The sequence below is a fragment of the Sciurus carolinensis genome, chromosome 10 (genome assembly GCF_902686445.1).
Source record: "Sciurus carolinensis chromosome 10, mSciCar1.2, whole genome shotgun sequence".
In the NCBI taxonomy this organism is placed as follows: Eukaryota; Metazoa; Chordata; class Mammalia; order Rodentia; family Sciuridae; genus Sciurus; species Sciurus carolinensis.
Window position 1 is genome coordinate 33,913,303 of NC_062222.1, and position 25,616 is coordinate 33,938,918.

At 36.2% G+C, this 25,616-nt stretch overlaps 2 protein-coding genes and 1 pseudogene across 3 annotated transcripts in view; 2 read left to right on the forward strand and 1 right to left on the reverse strand.

The window, feature by feature from the left end:
• Etfdh (electron transfer flavoprotein dehydrogenase) overlaps nucleotides 1-11,690 on the forward strand; it is a 25,985-nt gene extending 14,295 nt beyond the window's left edge. Inside the window, exons 8-13 of the mRNA XM_047566177.1 lie at nucleotides 800-940; nucleotides 2,096-2,239; nucleotides 5,386-5,554; nucleotides 9,260-9,442; nucleotides 9,903-10,124; nucleotides 11,314-11,690. Coding sequence (XP_047422133.1) covers nucleotides 800-940; nucleotides 2,096-2,239; nucleotides 5,386-5,554; nucleotides 9,260-9,442; nucleotides 9,903-10,124; nucleotides 11,314-11,477 — 1,023 coding nt within the window. The 3' untranslated portion in view covers nucleotides 11,478-11,690. The remainder of the gene's footprint in view (nucleotides 1-799; nucleotides 941-2,095; nucleotides 2,240-5,385; nucleotides 5,555-9,259; nucleotides 9,443-9,902; nucleotides 10,125-11,313) is intronic.
• On the forward strand, nucleotides 6,107-9,253 carry LOC124994382 (60S ribosomal protein L4-like; annotated as a pseudogene).
• Ppid (peptidylprolyl isomerase D) lies at nucleotides 10,791-25,616 on the reverse strand. Of its 2 annotated transcripts, XM_047566179.1 has the most exons (10): nucleotides 25,416-25,616; nucleotides 23,379-23,519; nucleotides 21,054-21,160; nucleotides 18,439-18,627; nucleotides 17,418-17,540; nucleotides 17,163-17,269; nucleotides 15,317-15,458; nucleotides 13,408-13,494; nucleotides 13,276-13,318; nucleotides 10,803-12,424 (listed from the first exon to the last, which is right to left on the reverse strand). In XM_047566179.1, the coding sequence occupies exons 1-10, from the start codon at nucleotides 25,498-25,500 to the stop codon at nucleotides 12,336-12,338; spliced, it is 1,113 nt and encodes a 370-aa protein (XP_047422135.1). In that variant the 5' UTR covers nucleotides 25,501-25,616; the 3' UTR covers nucleotides 10,803-12,335. The 2 variants fall into 2 exon arrangements, with proteins under 2 accessions (XP_047422136.1, XP_047422135.1); XM_047566180.1 differs by lacking the exons at nucleotides 23,379-23,519; nucleotides 25,416-25,616 and adding an exon at nucleotides 20,440-20,605 and having other exon boundaries at nucleotides 10,791-12,424.

Genomic DNA, 25,616 nt, shown 5'->3' on the forward strand with positions numbered 1-25,616 from the left:
AGTACTGAAAAAAAAATTGCAATGTGAATTTAAAATTTATATAGTACACACAAGGCATAGTATACCACTCTGCAGTTTAAAATTTAATTAGGAGCCAGGCAGGGTACACAAGCCTAAAATCCCAGTGACTCGGGAGGCTGAGGCAGGAAGATCTCAGGTTCAAAGCCAGCCTCGGCAACTTACTGAGGCCCTAAGCAACTGAGCCAGACCCTATCTCTAAATAAAAAAAACATAAAAAGGACTGGGGATGTGGCTCAGTGGTTGAGCACCCCTGGGTTCAATCCCTGATACCAAAAAGTAAATAAATAAATAAATAAATAACACGTATTATAAACAGATCTCAAGTGTGCAGCACCAATAATTTTAACATAGTCAACACATTCATATGTCACCTATATGAAAATAGAGACATTACCCACACCCTGGAAGTTTCCCCCATCCTTTCCTTCATCACATAAAAGTTTTGCCAGTTTGAAACTCTAATGTCTTAGAAAGAGTTCATAATTTTTCCAGCTGGGGTGGTAGAGCACTTGTCTAGCTTGTGTGGGGCCCTAGGTTTGATCCTTAGCACCACATAGAAATAATAAATGAAATAAAGGAATTGTGTCCATCTACAACTGAAAAATATTTTTTAAATAATAATAATTTTTTTCCAACCCATTTCTTTACTCAGATTCAACATGCTACTGCTACAAATTGATATGATTCTTTGATATATGAAGTAATTTTTTTGTTACACACATTACAGTTTTTTCTTATAACTAATACTGTAGGAACATTTTGTTTTTTTGTTTTTTAGTTATGGATTATTGATGAAAAGAAGTGGAAACCTGGGCGAGTGGATCACACTGTTGGTTGGCCCTTGGACAGGCATACTTACGGAGGCTCTTTCCTCTATCATTTAAATGAAGGTGAACCCCTAGTAGCTCTTGGTTTTGTGGTAAGTTATATCCCCATTTTAGAAAATTCTGGTAGAGTTATAGGATCATCAGTTTTGTAGAACAAGGGTTTTGAATCAGGAAATACAAAATGCTTTTCATTTAAAGCATATTTATTTTTCAATTTTATCAGTATATGAAGTGCTTATCACTCCTACAGACATCAGTCAACTTAAAAACACACATAGCTGTAGTAAAGCAACTACTACACTCCAGGCACTATGCTAGACACTTTACTGATATTCCTAACTTTCTTAAGAATCCTATGAAGTAAGTATATCGTGTTTATGAGAAAGCTGAAGTCCAAACAGGCTAAACAGTTTTTCCAAACACACCAAATGATGGAAGCTGGATTCATGCCTGAAGCTATCTACCTTCAAAGCCCATTTCCTCTATGGCATGCTGTCACCAAATATGAAGTCAAACTGGATTTGAACCTATAACTTTTTTGAAACATAAATAAGTTTCTTCTCTCTTGACCACCTACATCTTTGCAGTAAATTACATCATGAACATTTCAAGGAATAGAAAAATAATGTAAGACTTTCTACACTTTGCATTTGGTGGCAGCCTTATAGCTTAGTGTCATGGGTAGACTTGTACATGACACATTGTTAAATTTGTGCATATGGGTGTTTTTACCTCTGTTCAAGTGTTCAGTGCATCACCTTTGGATATTTATTCTAGTTACTTAATCTAACCAAAGAAAAAAGGTGAAGTTAGTAATTTCAGCACTTTAGTAATGCCTTGTAAAATGTACCCTATATTCCTTGTTCTCTTTTTTCCAAATGTAGCTTTCATCCTTTTTCTTCAGTTTTGCCCTAGTAGTACTATAGTAATGAATTATTAGTTGATTTCTAGAGTTGGTATAGATAAATGAATAATAAAATTACAACTCTTTGTAGAAGCATAATCTGAGACACCTACAGATATTTTTCATATTGGACTTTGATTTCCAATGATTTGTTAATATGCTCTAAATTTTTAAAGTTTTGCTGATTATAAACACATGGTGGCCTTTTGTCTATCCTTTCTTTTCCACACAGATAGTAACTTGTTTAAATTTGCATTGTTGCATATTTCTACAAATACTTTGCATGTGAGAAATTTAACATACTTATTTGCTTATAGTCAAATTTAAATGTAAACATTTTAAGGTTGGGCTGGACTATCAAAATCCATACCTGAGTCCATTCAGAGAATTCCAAAGGTGGAAACACCATCCCAGCATTCAGCCAACATTGGAAGGTGGAAAAAGAATTGCCTATGGAGCCAGAGCTCTCAATGAAGGTGGCTTTCAGGTAACTCTTCCAACTGTTTTTTCCTTATTTATATGTTGTAAATTCCAAATTGAAAATAAGATGAAACCAATTGAAAAGGATTAGAAAATTATCACATAGGAAGAAAATTTTATAAACACCAAATGTTTGGTGTTTATAAAACCTTATACATGGTAATTAAATTATATATACCATGAATTTAGTTTTAGGAATATATTGATCTCTAGAGATTCTTGGGGGTTTTTTTTTTGGTTTGTTTTCAACCACAAAATAACTATTCTGTGACACATGATATTTCCATTGTCCTTAACTGCCAGGAAACTCAAAGGCAATTTTAATTTTCAGCAAACATGATTCATCCAAACTAATTAGTAACATCCATGTTTTGTAGGTGGCCTCTGTTAATATTTTACTCTTAACTGTCCAAAATAAATCTTTTCAAATATAATATATTCAGTATATACTAAACAATGAAATAAGTTCTACATGGCTATGATAAAAACTGTTAGTACTATTGTGAATATAGTATTAGAAAAGCAAGATGATCTAAAATCCAGCTCTAAAACTTACCAAATGATTTTGAGCAAGTTAATTTCTCTGGCCTTAAGGCATCATCTGTAAAATAAAGATGATCCTTTCCAATCTCTAATGTTCTAGGAATCTAACCTCTTTTGGAAACTGGATTTTTTAAATTTACTATAAAATAAACAGATAATAGAAAAATGGGAGAGGAAGGTTGACTTAAACTTAAAATGAAGTTCCAAGGGCTGGGTTGTGGCTCATTGGTGGAGTGCTTGACTCGCACAAGTGAGGCATTGAGTTCATTCCTAAGCACTACATAAAATAAATAAATAAAGGTACTGTGTCCATCTACACTGAAAAAAGAATTTAAAAAATGAAGTGCTCAATGCTTATTATTTAACAATAATTTATTAAGTCAAGTAAAATCATTATGTATATTGTATATTATAAACATAATCACTAAAATCTTAACACTATCCTACATTCTGCTATGGGATTATTCTCATTAGGTGTTTTTGTTTCAAGAGTAGTAATTCATTTGCTGGAAGTATTTATTGATTTGCATAACTATTTTCAACCTTCTAAATTCCTTTAAATAATGTCCATATGTCTACTATTAGTCTAATTCTACCAAGGTTCCAATATATGCAGTATTATACAGGTTTTCATTTAAAAAATTGAGTTATGTACTTAAATATCTCAGATGATTTGCAGATTAATAGAGATGACCACATGCAAGCACTTTTTACCTGAATATACTGACTTAGTCAAAGATTCAAAATCTTACTCCAGTAATCTTGAGAGGCAGTAATTTCAATCATTCAAGTTTTGATTATTTTGAGCTAAGAAATATTGTCCAGCAACATTTTCAGCATGTCTTTTCCTTTCTCCTCTTTTCCTAACATGATGTACAACTTTCAGTAATACTGCCCACCCAGGATAAGGTCCTCCCAGAACTTAAAAATACACACATTTTTCTTGGGCTGTAACATTTTTGCTCATAGAATTTAAGCCCCCTACTTCAAATAACTTACACTAACAATATATGTCCTTCACACATTTCTAGTTCTTAAACTAAGTGTCTAAAAGGTCACAACCTTATTTAAGAAAAGCATCATCATTATCCAAGTCCCTAGCCATTATCTGTTTTCAGCTGGTAGCATTCCAGAAAGCTCTTTCCCCCCACTGCTTTGTGATCCTAATTTTTTGCTTTTCTGTCTCCCTGGTTCCAATATTGATTGAGCCTGGTCTAAGGAATAGTCATGAATTTATTACCCATATAGACTATGAAAGAACTTGGGCCCCAAATCTTCTGTGTTACCAGCATTCCTTCTGCCTCCCAATTTTGCTTCCTCCTTCTCCTTAGACTTCTGTCATTGATAGGAGGTATGATGACAGAGCCTTCACCATGTCTTGTTTTTTGTTTCATTGGTACTGGGGATGCTTTACCACTGAGATACATCCCCTTTTTATTTTTTTATTTTGATACAGGGGCTCAATAAATTGCTGGGGCTGACCTCAAACTTTTTGATCCTCCTATCCCAGCTTCCCAAGTCACTGGAATCATAGGTGTGTGCCACCACACCGGACCTCACCATGTCTCTTTTGCAGCTGGTGGCAGTGGTTTTCCTGTTAACCACCTCTTCAAGTCTGTCTCAGCATTATTAGCCAGACTTTTACCACCCCACCACTTTCTCAACAAAAGCCCATGGCTTAATTTAGGAAGCCCTTAGAGAACAAAAATACAGAAAGGAAGAACAATTTTGCAATAGTTCTCTCTTTCCTTTTCAAACTATGGAGTACATTTTGCCACATACCATCACTGTTTCAGCTGCCATATTTGTGGGCTATATATAGTCTTCTATTGACTAAACAGAAAAAATATCATTACCCTTTATTACATTGTTCTTTGTTAATCCAAAATGTATACTGGCCAGACATAATGGTGCTCTCCTATATTCCCAGCGGCTCAAGAGGGTGAGGCAAGAGAAGCTCAAATTCAAAGCTAGCTGCAGCAACTTAGCAAGGCCCTAAGCAATTTAAGTGAGACCCTGTCTCAAAATAAAAAAGGACTGGGGATGTAACTTGGTTATAAGTTGCCCTAGGGTAAGTTCCCACCCCCACAAAAAGTTCAAACAAGTGTCTTAAAATCTTGGAAATTCAGCTTATTAAGTTAATCAAAATATATTGTTTAGAGTGTCTGTAGTGGTGCCATGATTAGATCACAGATTTCCATTCCTAAGTATCAAATTGAAATAAAAAGGACATATAAAATTTCTTGTAAATCATGTTTTTCCCATAATACTTGTAAAGGCAAATCACAATTTAGAAAGCGGTCATCCAGGTTTAGAGAATATTTTTAATGGTGACATAGATATGTATAAATAAAATCATTTAAAAACATGTTTCTTATCTTAAATCTGTTCCATAGAAAAAGGAAAAATTCGTTAACAGAAAAATAGTAAAGTCCTAGTCCTCACTCTAAAGGAATGCAAATGAAAACTGCCCTTGCTCTATTTCTTTACCTTCTTTCATTCATTTCTATTTATTTATTTTCTACCTTTCCCTATAGCTATAGAAGATTTGGGAGTATTCAGTTTTGCCAAATGTGAGCTAACAGTGTATTCTGAACCTTTTTTTCTCAGTCTATACCAAAACTCACCTTTCCTGGTGGTTTACTAATTGGTTGTAGCCCTGGCTTCTTGAATGTTCCCAAGATCAAAGGGACCCATACAGCAATGAAAAGTGGAAGTTTGGCAGCAGAATCAATTTTTAATCAACTAACTAGTGAAAATCTTCAATCAAAGACAATAGGTAAGAAATTCCTACTACAGGAAATAGCTTTGTCAGGTTATGTGTGTTGCAATTGATCTTTAAGATGTATATTGTATCTGTCCTTTGTAAAAAGTATTAAGGTATATGCTGTAGAAAAAACAAACAAAAGAAATACTACATGACTTACTCTTAATTCTTACTGCCAAATTTTAAAACAATGTTGTTTTGTTCACATCACAAGTGGAATAATTGCCAGGCATGGTGATGCATGCCTGTAACCTCAGCAATCCTAGAGGCTGAAGAACATACCAAGTTTTAGACCAGTCTCCACAATTTAGCAAGCCCTGTCTCAAAATGAAAATAAAAAATGGAGATGCATTCAATGGAGTGCCCCTGGGTTCACTCTTCTGTGTAGCAAAAAAAAATAGTGCCAGTGGTGTCCCCCAGAATCTATTTCATATTTGACAGTACTGCATTTACACTGCATTACAGGTATTGCACACAGTACGATAACCTTCAAATTTCAGATCACATTCCTTAGCAAACACTGTAAACACAGGCATATGAGCCTTTTGCTGTGGTGGAGAGGAACAGCCAGCACTCACACCTCAGGAAACCCTTTATCTAAAAAGATCCTCTAGGGATTCTCAGATTTCTCGAAATCAAAGTTACCTCACCCCTCTAACTTCACCTCTTATCATTCTCCATTCCAGCCACATGGGCCTCGGTAGTTCCTGGAACATTCTATGCTTGATCCTGTTTTAAGGTCTTTGCTCATAACTCACTCCCTCACTCATCCTTTGCCTTTGGTCAAACATCACTCTAGCGCCCTCTCTTGCCTACACCCAGTTAATTTGCAATACGCAGCACTCCCATCCCCACCCCCAGCACTTGTTTCTTCAGCATTTCCCACCTTTTGACACACTGTATCATTTACTGATTTATACTTTGACTCCTTCCACTTAGATGAAAACTCCAGGAGAGCAAAGACTTTGTTCATGTTGAATCCTAAAGACTTGGCACACAGTTCCTTTTCCTGAGGGAGCAGCTGGGTCGAGAGGAGCATGACCCTCTCCTCTCCTAGCCATGGCATGTGCTCAACCCCTGATATTTGTGTACTCTGAAAAGGGGGAGTCATCTGGCAAATATGTCACTTTGCCTGCTATCTTCATGGCTCCAATTCGACCAGATATTGTGAATTTTGTTCATACCAACTTGCATAAAAACAACAGACAGCCCTATGCTGTCAGTGAATTAGCAGGTCATCAGACCAGTGCTGAGTCTTGGGGTACTGGCAGAGCTGTGGCTTGAATTCCCAGAGTTCGAGGTGGTGGGACCCACCGTTCTGGCCAGGGTGCCTTTGGAAATATGGGTAGAGGAGGCTGCATGTTGGCACCAACCAAAACATGGCATTGTGGGCACCATAGAGTGAACACAACCCAAAAGCCATATGTCATCTGCTCTGCCTTGGCTGCCTCAGCCTTACCAGCACTGGTCATGTCTAAAGTCATCAAAATGAAGAAGTTCCTGAACTCCCTTTGGTGTTGGAAGATAAAGTTGAAGGTTACAAGAAGACCAAGGAGGCTGTTTTGCTTCTTAAGAAACTTAAAGCTTAGCATGACATCAAAAAGGTCTATGCCTCTCAACGAATGAGAGCTGGCAAAGGCAAAATGAGAAACCATCATCATGTACGTCACAGGGGACCCTGTTTAATCTATAATGAAGACAATGGTATCATCAAGGCCTTCAGAAACATTCCTGGAATTACTTTACTTAATGTAAGCAAACTGAACATTTTGAAACTTGCTCCTGGTGGACATGTGGGGCGTTTCTTTATTTGGACTGAAAGTGCTTTTGGGAAGTTGGACGAACTGTATGGCACTTGGCATAAAGCTGCTTCCCTATGCACAAGATGATCAATACAGACCTTAGCAGAATCTTGAAAAGGCCAGAAATCCAAAGAGCTCTCAGGACACCATGTAAGAGGATTCATCACAGAGTCCTGAAGAAGAATCCATTGAAAAACCTGAGAGTCATGTGGAAGCTAAACCCATATGCAAAGACTATGCGCTGGAACACCATTCTTCACCAGGCCAAGAATCACAAACTCTGGGTGGATAAAGCAGCAGGAGCTGCAGCATCAGCCAAATCAGATAAAAAAGATCAGAAGGGGGCTGCAAGCCTGTGGTAAAGAAGCAAGGGAAGAAGACTGTTGATGTTAAGCAGAACTGCACCTTCCAAGAAACCAACAGCTGAAAAGAAAACAGCCAAAAAGAAACCTGTTGCAGTAGAGAAAAAGTCTGCTGCATAAACTCTTAAAATCTGTCTTATTCCATAAGTCCAAATAATTTGGGACAGTTTATTTTGAATAAAGAGCTGATCAAATATGCAGTAACAAAACAAAACAAAAAAAAGACTTGGAACACAGTATAGCAACTGAATAGATAAGTTGTTAACTAAGTCTTATTCCTTAGAATCACAGATAATCAAGTGTTCCACTAGTAAGAATGGAAGCCTTGCATATGGGAGTGGGAGGGGCTACGATAAAACAGAAAAGTCAAGAGTATGTCAGAAATGGAATGGGTGGGTAGAAATTTTTTCTCATTTTCTTGTCAATTATTGTTCCTTGTTGGACACCAGCCATACTTCACCTGTATCATGTACACATAGTACTAGACATAGTACTGGAGCCAGTGTATCACAAAAGGCAAGGAATAAAGCCTGTGAGAAAGGGGTAGGGAACCAGGCCAGGAAACAATAACTGAAAAAAATCATAGTCACTATGGAGTTGATGAAAGACAATGAGAAGAACCAATTGCTAGCCTAAATCTTAAAAGTATTGTACCAGGGCTGGGGATATAGGTCAGTTGGTAGAGTGCTTGCCTTGCAAGCACAAGGCCCTGGGTTCAAACCCCAGCACTGAGTTCGGAAAAAAAGGGAAATAAAAAGTATTGTACCATGTTTTAGGTATTCAGTTTCTTAAAGCTCCCATAGCAAAGCACCATGAACTAGGTAACTTAAAACAATTTATTCTTTCCAAGTTCTACAAGCTAGAAGCCCAAAATCAAGGTATAGCAGGAATATAGCCTCCGAAGTCTCTGTAGGTGGATCTTTTCTTGCCTCCCCGTTTCTGATAGCCCTAAGCATTCCTTGGCTTCTGGCAATTTAACTCTAGTCTCTGTCTCCATCTTCTTTATCTTGTCTCTTTTTAAAAGAACACTGGTCATATTGGATTAGGGACCCACTCTACTCCAGTAGGCCTTAATTAATTACATCTACAATCACCCTATTACAAGGTCATAGTCTTAAGTTTTGGAGGTTAGGACTTCAAAATACATTTTTACAGGGAAATATTTCAACCCAAAAACAGCAGTTTCAGTGATGAACTATACAAATTTTCAGCATGAACTTTTTAAGCTTTCTTCTCAGTTTTGCTGAATTTTCAAACTAATTTTCTATGCTACCAGTGTTAAGAATTCAGGGTTGGGACTGTAGCTCAATGGTAGAGTACTTGTCTATCATGAGCAAAGACCTGGGTTTCAACTCCAGCACCACAAATAATAATAATAATAAGCAAATGTCAACAATGTATATCAAATTATCATCTTTTGGGAAGATTCGAACATTTAAAAATTACTTAAGATTCACTAATCAGGTATTTCATTAGCAAAATACCTTAACAATAGAGTATTTTGTACACCTTGATGCTGTTTTACACTTACCATTTCATATTTTTCATAAAAGGACTCCATGTAACCGAGTATGAGGACAATATGAAGAAATCTTGGGTGTGGAAAGAACTATATGCTGTTAGAAATATAAGACCTTCCTGCCATGGAGCATTGGGTTTATATGGAGGGATGATTTACACAGGAATATTTTATTGGATATTGAGAGGAATGGAGCCATGGACTCTAAAACATAAAGGTAATTCAAACATATTTGAAAAGGTCAATGTTATAATCTTAAAAAGCTTCTAAGTGGGATCTGTTAATTAGTGGAGAAAGTGACCTTATCTTTTCATGCTTTTTAAGCTTGCTTTTTTAGAGAAATTATAAATTATCTTTCAAAGATCAGTATATTGTTATGAGAGGATTAAAGTTATATTTCTTAGGCATATTCAGGTTTTTATAATATGTTTAAGGAAGTACTGGAGGGTTGAGGGGGTACAGTTCAGTGGTAAGAACCCTTGCCTACCTTGTACAAGGCCTTGGGTCTGACCCCCAGCACTGGGTGAGGAGGTGGAAATATAGAGAGGGTTGAGAATAAAGCTCAGTGGTAGAGGGTGTGCTCAGCATACACAGGAGCCTGGGTTCAATCCCTAGCATCAGAAAACATTCATATACCTAAATATTGACATTAAACATTTTTCTGAAAATTGTTGAAGGTTCTGACTCTGATCAGCTCAAGCCAGCCAAGGATTGCACACCTATTGAGTATCCAAAACCTGATGGACAGATCAGTTTTGACCTCTTGTCTTCTGTGGCTTTGAGTGGTACTAATCATGAACATGACCAGCCAGCACATTTAACCTTAAAGGATGACAGCATACCTGTAAATAGAAATCTATCAATATATGATGGGCCTGAGCAGCGATTCTGCCCTGCAGGTCAGTAATAATTTCCTTCCATTCCTAAATATTAATAGATATTTACTTCAAACATTTTAGAAATGATTCCATTTAGATATTAGTTCTCTTTCCACTTCTTGGAGATTGTTGTAATAACCACTGCACTCAGCTTTTTTTAGGAAATTCATACCTAAATAAGTTTAGCATTTAGTCTTGATAGTTAGCAATGATAAAATATAAGGAATTTTGGTTAAGCACCTACTTCAGATGACATTCTCCAGAAATGTCAGACCAAGATAAGGATTATGGAACACAAAATACCACCTCTGTTCTTGTGACAAAGAACAGTTATTAAAGTTACTTCTGTCATGGCAGCTCATGTGCACATGTGTGTGCACACACATGCTAGACTAGGTTATGGCCACATTGTGTTCAAGGAATGTTCCTAAACTTTAAATTCATCATGAGTACCATATCTTTCTACTGCTTCCAGCTAAGATTAAAGTAATCAGAACCAGGTCTCAAATAACATGGTAGAACCAATAGTATTCAGATATGTGAAAATTAATACATTCTCAAGTGAAACTAGAATGTAAGCAAGCTCTTCAACAGGAAGGACCTTGTTTCTCTCTTAGACTTCTCAAAAAGAAATCATGTTATTACTGTGGATAATAAACTCCAGGAAGGCAAGAGGTGGATTTCTTTTATTAGCTATAGCATATTGTGTGTATATGTGTATATCTTTAACTCAAAGATGGCTAAGTATTTATTGAAGACCCCTGTTAGACTCACCCAGTCAATATTGCTCTACTTCATTTTATTATGTACATTTATATACTAACACAGCACACAGCCCACACCAAAATTGTCATGATATTCTCTATGAGTAAGCATTCAGAAAATAACTTCTAAGGTTTCTGTAGCTAATCCTTTCAGGATTTTAAATTCTATTGTTGATCCAGTTATGGTGACCTACCCCTGTTATACCAGCTACTCAGAAGGATGAGGCAGGAAGATCACAAGTTCAAGACCAGGCCAAGCAGCTTAGCAAGACCATGTCAAGATAAAATTGTTTTTTAAAAGACTAAAGATGTAGCTAAGTGGTAGAGTGTCAAGCATATGCAAGGACCAAGATTCAATCCCTAGTACCACCAAAAAAAAAAGAAACTTTTAAATTTAGAAATGGTTTAAATTCAGTACTTTTAACATTACTCATTTTTACTTTCAGGAGTTTATGAATTTGTACCTTTGGAACAAGGTGATGGATTTCGGTTACAGATAAATGCTCAGAACTGTGTGCACTGTAAAACATGTGATATTAAAGATCCAAGTCAGAATATTAACTGGGTGGTGCCTGAAGGTGGAGGAGGACCAGCTTATAATGGAATGTAAACTGCAATTTATTTCATTTCAGGCACATTTGATAACCAGATTCTTTAAAGTGTAAATGTATGGCAAAATAAAATTAAAATATTTAGAGGTTAACAAGTACCCTTCACAAACTAACTACTGGTGAAATATATATTTTATACTCTATGTAAAATTGTCCCATAAAAATTATGAAATATTTCTCTCTTAAACAATAAAATTACAAATGATATAGCATCTGCTTATCTCTTCACTTGTTCAAGATTTTAGCACCAACAGCAAAATGCCTTAATGGACTTTACCATACAGTTGACTTGCCAAATTTAAATCTTCTAATATAAAAATGAATATACATTCTAGACCAGGGATCAACATCCAGCTCACCACTTAACTATGAATACAGTTTTACTGAAACAGCCATGTCCATCAACTACCGACTGTCTTGCTTGAGTTTTAACTATAGAACTGAGTAATTGTGACATACTAGATGGTACACACTTGTAAAAATTTTACTATCTGGCTCTTCGCAGAAAAACTGCCAAATCCTGTGTCATCTCTAAGCATAAAACACCAGCAAAGGATTAAGGAAAACATACAAACAAGTGTTCATCAATTCATTCAACATGATATAACTTAAGGAGTTTAAAAGCAAACTGGACACCTTTGTGAAAATACAGATAGAATTTTTTAAAAAAAACTTCACTGTATTTTGTGACACATTTTATTAAGAGGTAACCTATATCAGTATTTTAAAGTGTAAACAATGAAGAACTGAAATGTCAAAAGAATCACATTGACAATCATATATAGTCAATACCTCATACATTGTCTTACTGCCTTTATACAATAAATGCATAATATTGTAGCAAAATCGAATCTTTACTAAGCAAACATTTTTGCATATACTGCCTTCTCTTTATCTTTCTCTGCTTTTATCTTCTGTTTGACTTTCAGCAATTCTGCCTGGATGGCTGCAAAAAAAAAAAATTAGGCAAATAAGTTACTTCTCAAAACATAAAAAGATTAGGATGACCCACAAACTATTGTAATGACACTTAACTCCTCCTCCCCATTGATAAAACTTTCCTGGATAAAGTAACAACCCTATTAACAGAAAACTCTACTCTGAGAAAACAGAGTTCACAACTGTGAAGCATAATTTCAGAAGACTGTCAACTAAGAAAACTCACTCACATCAATTCTTGCTTTCTCCACCTCCATTAAAGAGAGTAGCAACTGATATAAATATCTGGTATTGACTGCTATTCACATCTGGCTTTTTTTTTTTTTTTTTTTTGGGGGGGGAGCTAGGGATCGAACCCAGGACCTTGTGCTTATAGGACAAGCACTCTACCGACTGAGCTATCTCCCCAGCCCCTACATTTGGCTTATTTTAAAGAAACAAGTTTGTCATAGCTTTTCTAAAACATATCCAGTATCTAGAATACTAGGTTACTGGCCATGATGTTCCACTTAAGGAATGGTCCCAAAATTTAGATTTACAATGAATACTATACTTCAATATTGGGCTTTCGACTAGCATCCTAATTAAAAAAATAAGGTCTCAAGTGATAAGGCAGAAACAAACCATACTAAGTACACAGTGAAAAAACAAGTGCATTCTTGAGAGGAATGAGAATGTAAGCTCTGAGGCAAGGACCTTGACTGTCCTGTTCACTGATACACATGGCCCAGTAACAGGCATTCTATAATACCCGCTAAACAAATAGCTGATATCTGCCAAAGTTAAGTGTACAATGGTTCATGAGAACAGATTTTTAAAGTGCAAAATGAACTTGGACTACAAAAATATCCAACCTACCTTTATCTTCTGGTGCTATTTCCTGAGCTTTCTTAAGATCAGCCTTTAATTGGAAAAAAATTTTATGAAAAATTAAGACATCTGATATACAAAGGTGATTGTCAATTGTAAAACATTTGGAACAAAATTTACCAATGCCTGATCGTATTCTTTTAATCCTTGCCATCCTTGAGCTCTGCGATACAGTGCTTTGGTATTTGATGGGTCCATTTCAAGAGCCTTAAAAAAAAATTATAAAATCATAACTATCTAAATAAATATATTTTTCAGATATATTTGAAGCCTGTCAGCTTCAAATTCACCTCAGTGAAAACAGCTATAGGTTATTTCACCTGTTAGCACAGTGTGACAATTCGTCAGCAGAGGGCACTATATGGACCTGGAAGAGAGGTGTTTCTTGTCTATATAATTAACATGCTCCTAAACACTGTGGTTTCTCTCTCTCCAAACTCAGTCCTAACTAATATGTTTACAGAAGTAAACACTGTAAATGAAAGTTTGCAGGTTGTCCCTTAGTATCTCTGGGCTAGTTCCAGGACAGCTCTTCTCACCCCCTGCAAATGAAAATCTGGAGATAAATTTAAGTTTTTTATATAAATGGTTCAAGATTTGCATATAAATAATCTATACCCTTCCTCCCATATACTTTAAAGTCTTTACATGTTCAGTGCAAAAGAAATCTTGAATCTGAGGCTGGATGAATCTTAGAATATGGAATCCATGGATACAGAGGATACACTCTTTTACTTGAAATCTAGGTTTCTTAGAAACGTGAGTAACAATACATATTTTCACTAAAACATTTTTAAATTAATATATTCTATTTATATATTTTAAAAGCCAAAATTCATAGTTTTACTGAAAAGGGAACATTATCTGCTTCACAAGTTAGAGAGATCCAGTGTAGATCCATCTTCCCTTTTGTAAGTTTTTTCCTCTGTTATGTTTCCTTCTAAATATATTCTAGGATTGAGGGTATGCATTGGTAGAAACTTGCCTTGCGTGAGTGACATCTTGGATATGATCCCAGAACTGCAAATATATTTTCTTATCCTCTATTCATCTATCCTAAGCAGATTTTTTTTTTTTAAATGTGGCAGTTTTAGGATTCATTAATGAATGAGGCCCTGGTTCAATCTAGGCAAGTGCTCTACAACTTAACTACACCCCTAGTACAGAACCTTATTTTAGTTCTACAGCTTATCTATATATAGCTTTGTGTGCAAAAAACAAAACATTTAGTTTGGAAACATTTCAAACAACTATACAACAGGGAAGAGTTATAATTGATCTATTTGAGGAAGGTAATGCTTTCTAGCTTTATCATTTAATGTAATTGGATAGGTCTCATAAAGATAAATGACCTTTCTGTGTGTTCCAAATAGTACTCATTCTCCCACACAAGATGTAATGACCTTAAATAGAAACTGGCCCCCTCCTAAACTAAATCTATTAAGTTTTTTGGGGATGTAAATCTTGCAATTAAATACAAATGAGTTTCACTGGGCACCAAGCACAGTGCTAAATACTTTTAAAACTTGCTATATGATCTTTTATAACCACCCCATCAAGTAGGTATTATTTTCATTTTATAGAAAACAAAATTTATATTCTATAAAATTAGGAATCTACCCAAGATCACAAATATAGTGGAATGGCAGAGGTCTAATTTTTAAAACCATGCTGGAGATGTGGCATGCCTAGCTCCACAACTCACATTCTTAGTCATCCCTAACTTTGTGTTCCAATGCTTAGCATATGATAGGTGCTTAAATGAATACATGAACTGACAAAAATGCTCTAAGAGAAAAAAAGGAAAGTCCTTCAAAGATATTAAGTACACTGTGTTAAAAGCAAAATGAATGATTGAGAGGAAGTTCTGAAGGTCCATAATATTTAGAGACAAGATGACTTAAATCATGTTTTATCCAGTCTCCCTATATCCTATGCAATAAGATATATTAAGATATTTAAAAAGTGCTTTTGTTTAAGTTGGTAAGTCAAAATCCCTTTCCTTTAAAAAGTTCAATATTAGACTTACCTCTAAACAGCTGTCAACTGCCCCCTGCCAATTTGACATCTTCAGTTTACAAGCACCAATATTCAGCACACAGCTTAAGGCTACAGATTGCAGCCTGGATCCATCTGCTTTCTCAGTAACAGCCTTTGAACTATCCACATATCTGGAGAACAACATGAATAAAAGCAATATGTAATGTCACATGAATAAGATTTACTCTGCTTCTTCAATTATGTCAAAAAGTGTTACATCATTTCTGACATAGAAGTTCATCAGATACTAATTTAATATTCAATCTTTTTTTTTTTGCAGAGCTGGGGATTGAACCTAAGTTCTTGTGCTTGACACGCAAGCGCTCTACAAACTGAGCTGTATCCCCAGCCTTAATATTCAATCTCCAATTTCCTTATTAAACACTTTTTCTTGTTCTTTTTTGTTTTGTGCCAGAGACTGAACCCAGGGTCTAGAGCTCCTAAACATACAGTCCACCACTGAGCTCTACTCCCATCCCCATTATTTTTCTTTATAAGGTTTTTTTTTTTTAAACATTTTTCCCCAAAGTGCTCAAAGAGAACAATTTAAAAATAACATCCAGGATCCAGGCTCAATGGCACACACCTGTAATTCCAGCAACTCGGGAGGCTGAGGCAGGAGGATCCCAAGTTCAAGATCAGGCTCAGCAACTTAGAGAAGCCTAAGCAATGCCCATTTCAAAATTTAAAAAAATAAAATAAAAAGGGCTGGGGATGTAGCTCAATGGTAGAGCAATCCTGTATTCAATCCCCAGTACAGAAAAAAAAAAAAAAAAAAATCCCCAAATCAGTTGTGCAATAGTAGTAAAACACTTCTACTCTAAAACTGAGGTCCCATTATGTACTTTCCAGTGTAATTGTAGTTGTAATCAGGATTCTCATAATGGCAGAAGGGAACTGACTGGAAAAAGATAAACAACTGTGTAGTGTTGATTTTTCATTGTATAATGAAAAATTGCCCAGAAACTGTGCATACCAGACCCCCAGAATTGAGCTTCTAGTTTCCTTTCTCTGAAACTAATCAGAGGTCCTTCAAGAAACTGCTGATACCAGATATGAAAGCCACATGATTATAAGATAGCCTTGAAACAAATCTTGAATCGGAAAGCAAGTGATTACAGAATGTCAAAATGAAGCTGGGGATGTAGCTCAGTGGTAGAGCACTTGCCTAGCATTTGTGAGGCCCTGAGTTTAATCCACAGCACTGAAAAAAAAAAGTCCAGCAAGTAAAAATGAAATGGATTTCCACTGGACAAATACTGAACCTTTTGAGTACCAAAAAGAATCACAATATTGGCATATTAATAAATCAAACTGAAAAAAACCACAGGTCTACAGCATTATCAAATGGAAGACAGAGGTTTCTTACAAACAACGAATGCCAGCTAATAACTGTAGAAAAATAAAATTAGAGTATCACAGTTCTACAATAATCAGTGCAATAAACAAGGGTAAGGATCTTCAGTGATACTAAAACTGTGTGAAAGGTTGTTGGAGACTAGGTTTTCACATAATCTCAGTATCACCTCACAGGGAAAAGGTACTCTAAGAATAGACATATCTTTTCCACTGACACCACTTTAACCAAGTACACAAACTCAGGCCAAAATGACTTATGCCTTCAGAATTTTATATAATAGGAAAAATAACAATATTATCTACCCCAGCTTTTCTGTACTTTGAATTTTTTTCAAAATAAGCTGCAGTGACAAAGGAAATACAACTATTTCAAACACAGTTGTTTATTCCACAAGTAATCTGCCAAAAATACAATGAGGAATTTAGAACTTCAGTTTATAATTCAATTTACAAGATCTATAAAAATGTTTTATTACCTTAAAACCTTTGCATATTTTTTAATAGCCATCTCCCAGTTCTGGGATTTGAAAAAAGTATTTCCGATGTTTTTTAAGTCTTCTGTTATTAGTAAAATTTTATCTACCTGTGTAAAAGAATACAAATACATAGGAAGTTAATAAGTAATGTGATTTAATGCTAGGTTTTATCATTATACAGACTGATATCAAATCCCAACTTTTTCCACTAAATATTTTTATTTGTTCAAGTTTGACCGATCTGAAAGCACTCACATCTTTTAAGTCTATATCTGCATCCTCAGGGAAATCTGGATGACTATCACCAGAGCCATCTTTTGGGAATATTCCCCAATCATCCCCTTCTTTGAGTTCTCCACATTCTGCAATAACGCACAACTGTAAAAATAATAACAAAATTGTAGAAATATACTACCATATTAATGAGACATCATTTTAAAAAGTCTTCTTTAAGACTTTAAAAGCTATATAGCTAGAAATAATGTGCAACATTACCCAAGTCACAGACTTCAGTTAGAAAGCTCTTCTACCATAATTATAATGCCCTTTTTATTTATTTATTTATATAATGCCCTATTTATTTATTCTAACTAATATAACAATATCACTATTAGCATTCAGAAGCTCAGTGAATACATAGTAAATTATTAATTTTACCATTCTCTATGTAATTATCTTTTGGTGAAATATGAACTTTTAGTTTACTACTATTCCCTTCATATACTGAGTGCCAGAGCCTGCCTCCTACAAGTAACTGAGTTTCTAATGTCCACGAACAACCCTATCACTTAGGATGCATAGTATTATGGTCATTCTGATTCAGACATCTAGAACGAACACAAGTATCTTTCTTCAGTAATAATAATACAGTCTAAACCTTTAGTAACTTATACTGGATGAGGAAAACAGGCCAAAAAAAGTTCAGTAACAAGATCAAGGCCAAATCTCTACTTAAATTGCACAGTGAGAATAAGAATCTAGGTTTGCTGTCCTCTTTCTACGGTGTATTACTATACATACTGAATAAAAGTTTTGCTGGTATAGGAAGACTTAAGTAGTCTAGCAAAAATACATTAAGTTTGAAATAAGAATTAAAAAGGTTCCTTTAAAACTAATTTTCTTTCCCCTGTAGAGAACAGACGCAAAAATAAAGTGATGGATCCAGGCTTCTATATCAAAACCATCCTAACATTTTCCAGTTGGAAAAGCTAATAATCACTAGAACATTTTAAGATAGCAACCATGATAAGTATATTTCACTTTAATTTTTACTTACTTTGGTAGGTTTTTCACCTTTCACTTCGACATTTTCCAGTATCCTTGCCACACCAATTCCTTTAATTACTTGGCCAAACACCACATGTTTCCCATCCAAATGAGGAGTTGGAACTGTTGTGATAAAGAACTGAGAACCATTTGTATTGCGGCCTGCATTTGCCATGCTCAATAAACCCTCTCGATCATGCTGTGGGAGGGGGGGAGGGGGGCGGGAACAATCAAAGAAAATGAAAGTTAGGGTATTACTGTGAACTGATTGTTTTTTGTTTTTTGGGTTTTTTTGCGGTACTGGGGATCAAACTCAGAACCCTGTGCTTGCAAGGCAAGCACTCTACCAGCTGAGCTATCTCCCCAGCCCGTGAACTGTTCTTTTACTGATCACTCACGTGAAGTTAGAATGGATGATAGGATGGACCAGTCTACCATTTAGATCAAACTAATCTTTCTTTCTTTTCTTTTTTTTTTTTTGTTTGTTTGTTTGTTTTTGTTTTGTGGTACTAGGATTGAATCCAGAGTCTTTAGCATGCTAGGCAAGTTCTTTACCACTGAGTTACATACCCAAACTGTACTTTTATTTAAAAAATGGCCAATTACCTTTACTTTGTATAAACTGAAACCTTCAATGAACAAAACATGGGGTACTTGATCATTTCTTAAACTTTAGGAAAAAGTTACAAAAACAAGTAAGATAATTGAAATAATATTGGGGGTGTTAATTTCCAAATTGATCACCTTGAGAGATGCTTATACTTCATCTTTAAAATGAAGATGCTGCAGGAAGGAAATCTAATAATATACTTTTGCTCTTTTATGATGGACGCTCTTAAAGACCTGAATGGTCTTCCCACATTCAGAAATAGGCCTACATTATGATTCTTTACACATCCATCAACTGGGAACAGTAATGGGATACTGAATTTTGACAAGTTGTTCATTTAAGGTACTTTCCTAATCACAAAAGAATCTAAACCTAGGGCTTTCATACCAGGTAAATCAACCATTAGAGAATGCACAAAAGAAACTGGTACCTACATCGTGAAATCAAAATTCTACCTTGGCATCAACTTGTTCAACAGTTCTGTCATGAAATTTTCATTTTTGCACTTTATTTTTTAAGCTTCCTAAATACATTCCTCATTGGTGATATTCTAACTCTTTATAAGTTTTTCCACCTAAAATGCCTTTTACCTCTCCAATCAAAATAATTCAGATCCCTTCCACAAGGCTTCTTTTTTTGAATTCACAAAATCACCACATTATCTTGGTTTTCATCCTTCTGAAGTTTCCTTTGGTGCTTCCCCAAAAACATTAGCTATAATATGAACTTACTTTTCTCAGCTTTCCACTGTCTTTGTCCTCACCCATTTTTTAGGCAAGAAAAAATATTTTAGCCACCTTGCAAGACCCACTTTACCCATTTCTCCTCAATGATTCCTCCAATGACTTGGGTCATATAAATTACATCTTTGTCCCAGAACACATATAAAAAGTTAATATTACTGAGCTGAGAATCCCTAATGTGAAAATCCAAAATCTAACATGCTCCAAAATCTGAATTTTTGTGCAGCAGCATTCACAAGTTCAGATTTCAGGTTTTGGATTAGGGATGCTTAACCAGGAAAGCAGATGCAACTATTCCAAAATCCAAGTAGCTCCAAAATCTGAAACACTTCTGGTCCTGAGTATTTCATATAGGGGATCCTCAACCGGTATCAAACTTATACAAGTTAAGTATATTCAATCAATTTAGCATTTATTTGCATCCTATTATTTTCCAGTTGCCCATTTTTAAATCTTGTCTCCAAAGTAAAATTATAAATTCCTTGTCATCAAGGCCTTTCATTTTTTCAATCCCTCTGGTGCCAGTGACAGAACTAAGCATACAGCTGCAGTCAGTAAGTACTATTTAAAATAATGATGACATTTGCTTTTCAAATTTTCCTCATTACCTTGCTCATACTCCTCATTTCCAAAGATATCACTTTACTTTTGTACTTACATGTCCATTCTTAAAACTTGAATGATGCAATATACCCCGACTAGATCTTGAGACAATGAAGAAGGCACAGGTACCACTAATGTCCTTTAGAAGCTTGGACATTAACCACATCCACTAGTTTGCAAATCCCCTGACATCATGGATATTAGCGATGATTTTTGTTGCTCTTCAAATTCAAGAATAAAGATGCACAAGTTATCATCCTTACAACAAGAACATTATTCCTGGAATCAATTTTGCCATATGGGCGCCATACTTAAAAAACTCACTGGCTTAAATGAAGCATGTAAAAACTCCACCACAAAGAAATAATAGAGTACTTTTGGCAAATAAAAATTATTACGGGATGAAAACCTTGCATATTAAGATGCATGCTGGGCTGGAAATGTAGCTCAGTGATAAGGGCTTGTCTAGCATGTATAAGACCCTAGATAACTTTATGTGAGTCCAAGCACCACACACAAAAAAAAATGCACATTTACAAATATGATTCCTCTTATAAGTAAAGCAGAATCTAGGCACACTTAAGAACTTTTCTGGTCTTTTAATCCAACAAATATATTTCAGACACGTAACCTTTATGTAGCAAAAACACAGTTTCTCCTCTACTTTACCTTATAGTAGAAATTTTCATCTTCAAATTTTTCACCATAAATACTTTCTCCACCTGTCCCATTCTGATTTGAGAAGTCTCCACCCTGAATCATAAATTTCTTAATAACTACAAAAAAGGAGAACGGTTATTAGTGACTGAGACATGGATGGCTTCAGCAATGTTAACTAATGAATTGGTAATAAGACAACTTCCTAAAGCATGATTTTACTCATGTCATCCTCCTGTTTATGTTTCCCCACCTATCTTTTTTATTTGTTCTTTTTAGTTATACTTGACATAGAATGTATTTTGACAAACCATACACACATCACAAATCATACATATATACCACTCTTGTGGTTATACATTATATGGAGTTACACCAGTGGTGTATTCATATATGAACACAGAAAAGTTATATCTGATTCATTCTACTGTCTTTCCCATTCATTCTCCCTCCCTTACCCACTTACCCACGACTCCAATCTGGCGAGCCTCCACTGCTCCCTGACCCCATCATGAGTCAGCATCCACATAGCAGAGACAACATTTGGCCTTTAGTTTTTTTCCCCCACCTATCTTAACAACTTTATATTTTTAAGGTTTTTTGCAATCTGAGTTCAACCTTCATTTTAATTGCCTGATTGCCTACAGGTAAAATTGTCAATGAAACCAAACTCTGGATATTTTAATTTTTCCCCAACATATCTTGACTCTAACTTCAGCTTATATAATGATCTGTTTCTTCCGTCAAACAATGAATTCCTTAAGAACAGCAACTTTTTCTTCCTTTTAACTATACATATAGCTATTCAATAATGGCTGCTGAATAAAGACCAGTAAGTCCCAGTAATTTTTATACACTAATAGAAATACTTCAGCATTTTCCCTGTACACCAAGGGTTACCAAAATCACTCCCATGATCAGAGATACCTAGAACTCATGGGTCTCAATATTTTTTAAAATATTGCTTTAGTTGTCAATGGACATTTATTTATTTATTAATATGCAGTGCTGAGGATCCAACCCACAACCTCTCACATGCCAGGCAAGCTCTCTATTATCACAACCCTAGCCCTGGGTCTCAGCATTTGATTATATTATAATCATAAGGATACACAGCTGGATAAGGGAAAAAAACATAAGCAGGATCTGAAGAAATCCATGTACAGGCTTCATTATGCTCTCTCATTCCCATGAAATGTCATGGAACACATGCTTCTCCCAGGAATGAAAATGTAGAAATATTATACAACAGTTGTACCCAAGAAAGTCAATTAGAGATTCAGCATCCCAGATATTTATTGGGGCCTTATCACACAGACACCCTGCCTAGCAGGTTCCAAAATTCCAGACTCGCAAAACGAAAAGAAAGCAGATATTCAACATATATTACATGTTTTTAGTCTAGAGAGAGTAAATCACCCTTATGATTTAAGGAATGGTTTAAGTGCCAAGTTCCCAAACTCCAGCTAAGTGCTACCCTTGGAAGCAGACCTCTATAAGGATAGCAGCCTCAGGCCTGCCATGCTATTTTCTGCATATATTTTTTTGGCACATTAATATTTTATTAAACATGAAAGCAAACCAATGTTTAAAACATTTAAAAATCTATGCTAATTTTTCTTCATAAATCATTTTTAAAAAATATAACCACAGGACTGAGGGTATAGCTCAGTGATAAAAGTCCATGCCTAGCAGGCAGTGAAGCACTGCAAAAAAAAAAAAAAAAAAAAAAAAAGTATTCATGTTATTCATAAATAAACATTTACTGAGTGAGTGATTACTCAAAAACTATACTAGGTGATAAAGACAAACTGGTGAAAACATATATTTCAACTTATAGAACCTTCAGTCTATTGGAGGAGCTATTATATAATCACTAAATAAAGGTACGATTACAAAGTGCAAAATGATATATTTTAATCACCAGTGTGTCCAAGACACTGAATCTACAAATCCGCAGCCTTTTCAAGAAATCCTGCCCAAGAAGTAAACATAACTTTTCTGTCAACAGTCTAACTACCTAAGGTCAGGTCATTTTATCATGGCTGTGCTCTTTTTTTCCTCAAATGGTTTTGGAGTGAAGGAAAATTGATGAAGATAGAGATATAGCTAATTTCCCTATAGATAAACCCTAATACCCTCCCATAATTAATTCCACCTCACAGCCCAGTCTTCATGAAATTAAGCTATTATTTCTCATGTCAAAGCATCCTCTTAGGAACCAACTATACCAGTACTTTTTAACCTTTATTCCCAACTCAATGTTTTCTCCCCTAACACCCGAAGAACAGAATTTGTCTATTTGAAGGTAGTTAGATTCAGAAAATATACACATACTTCGATGAAAAGGACATCCTTTGAAATAGAGAGGTTTCCCAGTAGTGGGTCCAATGCCTTTTTCGCCTGTACACAATGCACGAAAATTTTCTGCAGTTTTGGGTACAATATCTGCAAACAATTCTAAGACAATTCGACCAACTAAAAGAGAAGAAAATGAAATTATGTCAGTTGCAAAAACAAACCACCAAATGACAAAAGGATAGTTGGTACAACTATGGTAACAAATCATTCATGAATTACTAAATTCTCTTGGTCATTTTTTTTTGTGATTTCAAGAACATAATACAGTGTTATTAACTACAGTCACAATGCTGTACAAAAGATGATGAACTTAGAGCTCCTTTCCAACTGAATATCATTTGACCTCTCCCTAACCCCTGGTATCTAACATTCTACTCTCTACTTCTATGAGTTCTACTTCTTGAGATGACACATTCAAGTGAGATCATGTGGTATTTGCCCTCCTGTGTTTGGTTTATTTCCCTTAACATAATGGTCTCTAGGTTCTTCCATGTCACAAATGACATTACTTCCTTCTTTTTTAAGGTTGAATAGTATTCCTTTGTGTGTGTATGTGTGTATGTGTGTGCACACATTTATCTAATCATCCACTGACATTATAGGGTGGATGCCATTATTTCTGCTATTGAGAATAAAGCCGCAGTGAACATGGGAGTACAGATATCTCAACATACAAATTTAATTTTCCTTGTTGCTATGGTTTGGATGTGAGGTGTCCCCCAGAAGCTCAAGTGTGAGAAACTGCAAGAAGGCTTAGAGGTGAAATGAAAGGCTAAGAAAGCCTTAACCCAATCAATGAATTAATCCCCTGATAGGGATTAACTGAGTGGTGATTTAAGGAAGGTAGGATGTGGCTGGAAGGGGTGGGTCATTGGGGGAATCACTTTGGAGTACATATTTTATATTACCCTGCCTGGAGTCTCTCTTTGCTAGGTTCTGATCATCATGTGAGCTGCTTCCCTCCACCACACTCTTCACCGTGATGTTCCACCTCACTTTAAATCCCCAAGGACTGAAGTCAGCTGTCTATACACTGAGACCTCTGAAACCCTGAGCCCCCAAATAAACTGTACTCAGAAATTCCAATCACCAAGCAACCACTAAGATAAACTGAAATACCCTTTCAGCGGTCAGGCTGGTCCAGTTTTATTTGTTTCTGTAGCCTTTCTCTGTGCTAACTGCCTAGTGCAGCCTTTGAAACAAAAGCTGAAGGCATTCCTGTTCTATACAACTCCTTAAAAAATAAAAATTCCAAAACATACTGAATGTACACGTAAAATGGTTTGTGTACTAGACATGCATTCAAACGCACTGCCTGGTCAGCATGTGTAACATGCTCCAGAAGACCAATTCAGTTATAAACATACTCTGTAATTCACAAAGCCTTAGGAACTTCTGAGCCGGTAAGTATCCAAGGCAACTACAGAGCTACTCCAAGTTCAATACCCCAATGCCAAAATAGAAAAAACGTTTGCCTATCTGATTTCTAAGATTAATAGTAAAGAAAAAGCACCAAGAAAACAAGTCGCTTTAATTTATAAATAACATGGCAGGTCCTATATACATATGTACGCACGCGCGCACGCACACACACACACACACACATACACACACACTTCGTGTGCCAAAAGACGTACTGAGTGACTGGAGCCCCGCAGTCACATATCCCACGAGGCTTATGAAGAACCCCACAGCAACATAAAACAAGCTTACTCTGTGACAAGCTGGTGGTGCAAAGGTAGAGGACAGGGACGACCAAATCAGGAGAGAAAACATTAAGACCGCCACAATTCCTGAACTAGAAATTTCCAGAAACTTCCTCGCGACCGACACAGCATTAGCACAAGAGCGCTGGCAGGAACTCACGCCGCGGGCCATTCCTGCTCCAGGTGGAACCCAGGCCGCGATGCCTCCGTGCCACTGAGCAGCCCCCGGCCCAAACCGCAGTCTGCAAGTCCCCCAGCCCCGGCAGCCCCTCCTCCTCGCGGTCCTTCAGCGATGGACTCCGCTCACCTCGCTCCTCTCCGATGTCCACGTCAAAGAAGACTCGGGGATTACTGGGATTGGAAGGCTTAGCTTGTGGGGACGGGTGAGACATCTCGGTTTACAGAGGCGTTTAAAGCAGAACCCACCAACCTCGTGCACCACTAGCAGCACAAACTCCAGTGCGCCTGTCTACGAGGAAAACTAGCTGCGGCGCTGAGGAGCCACTTC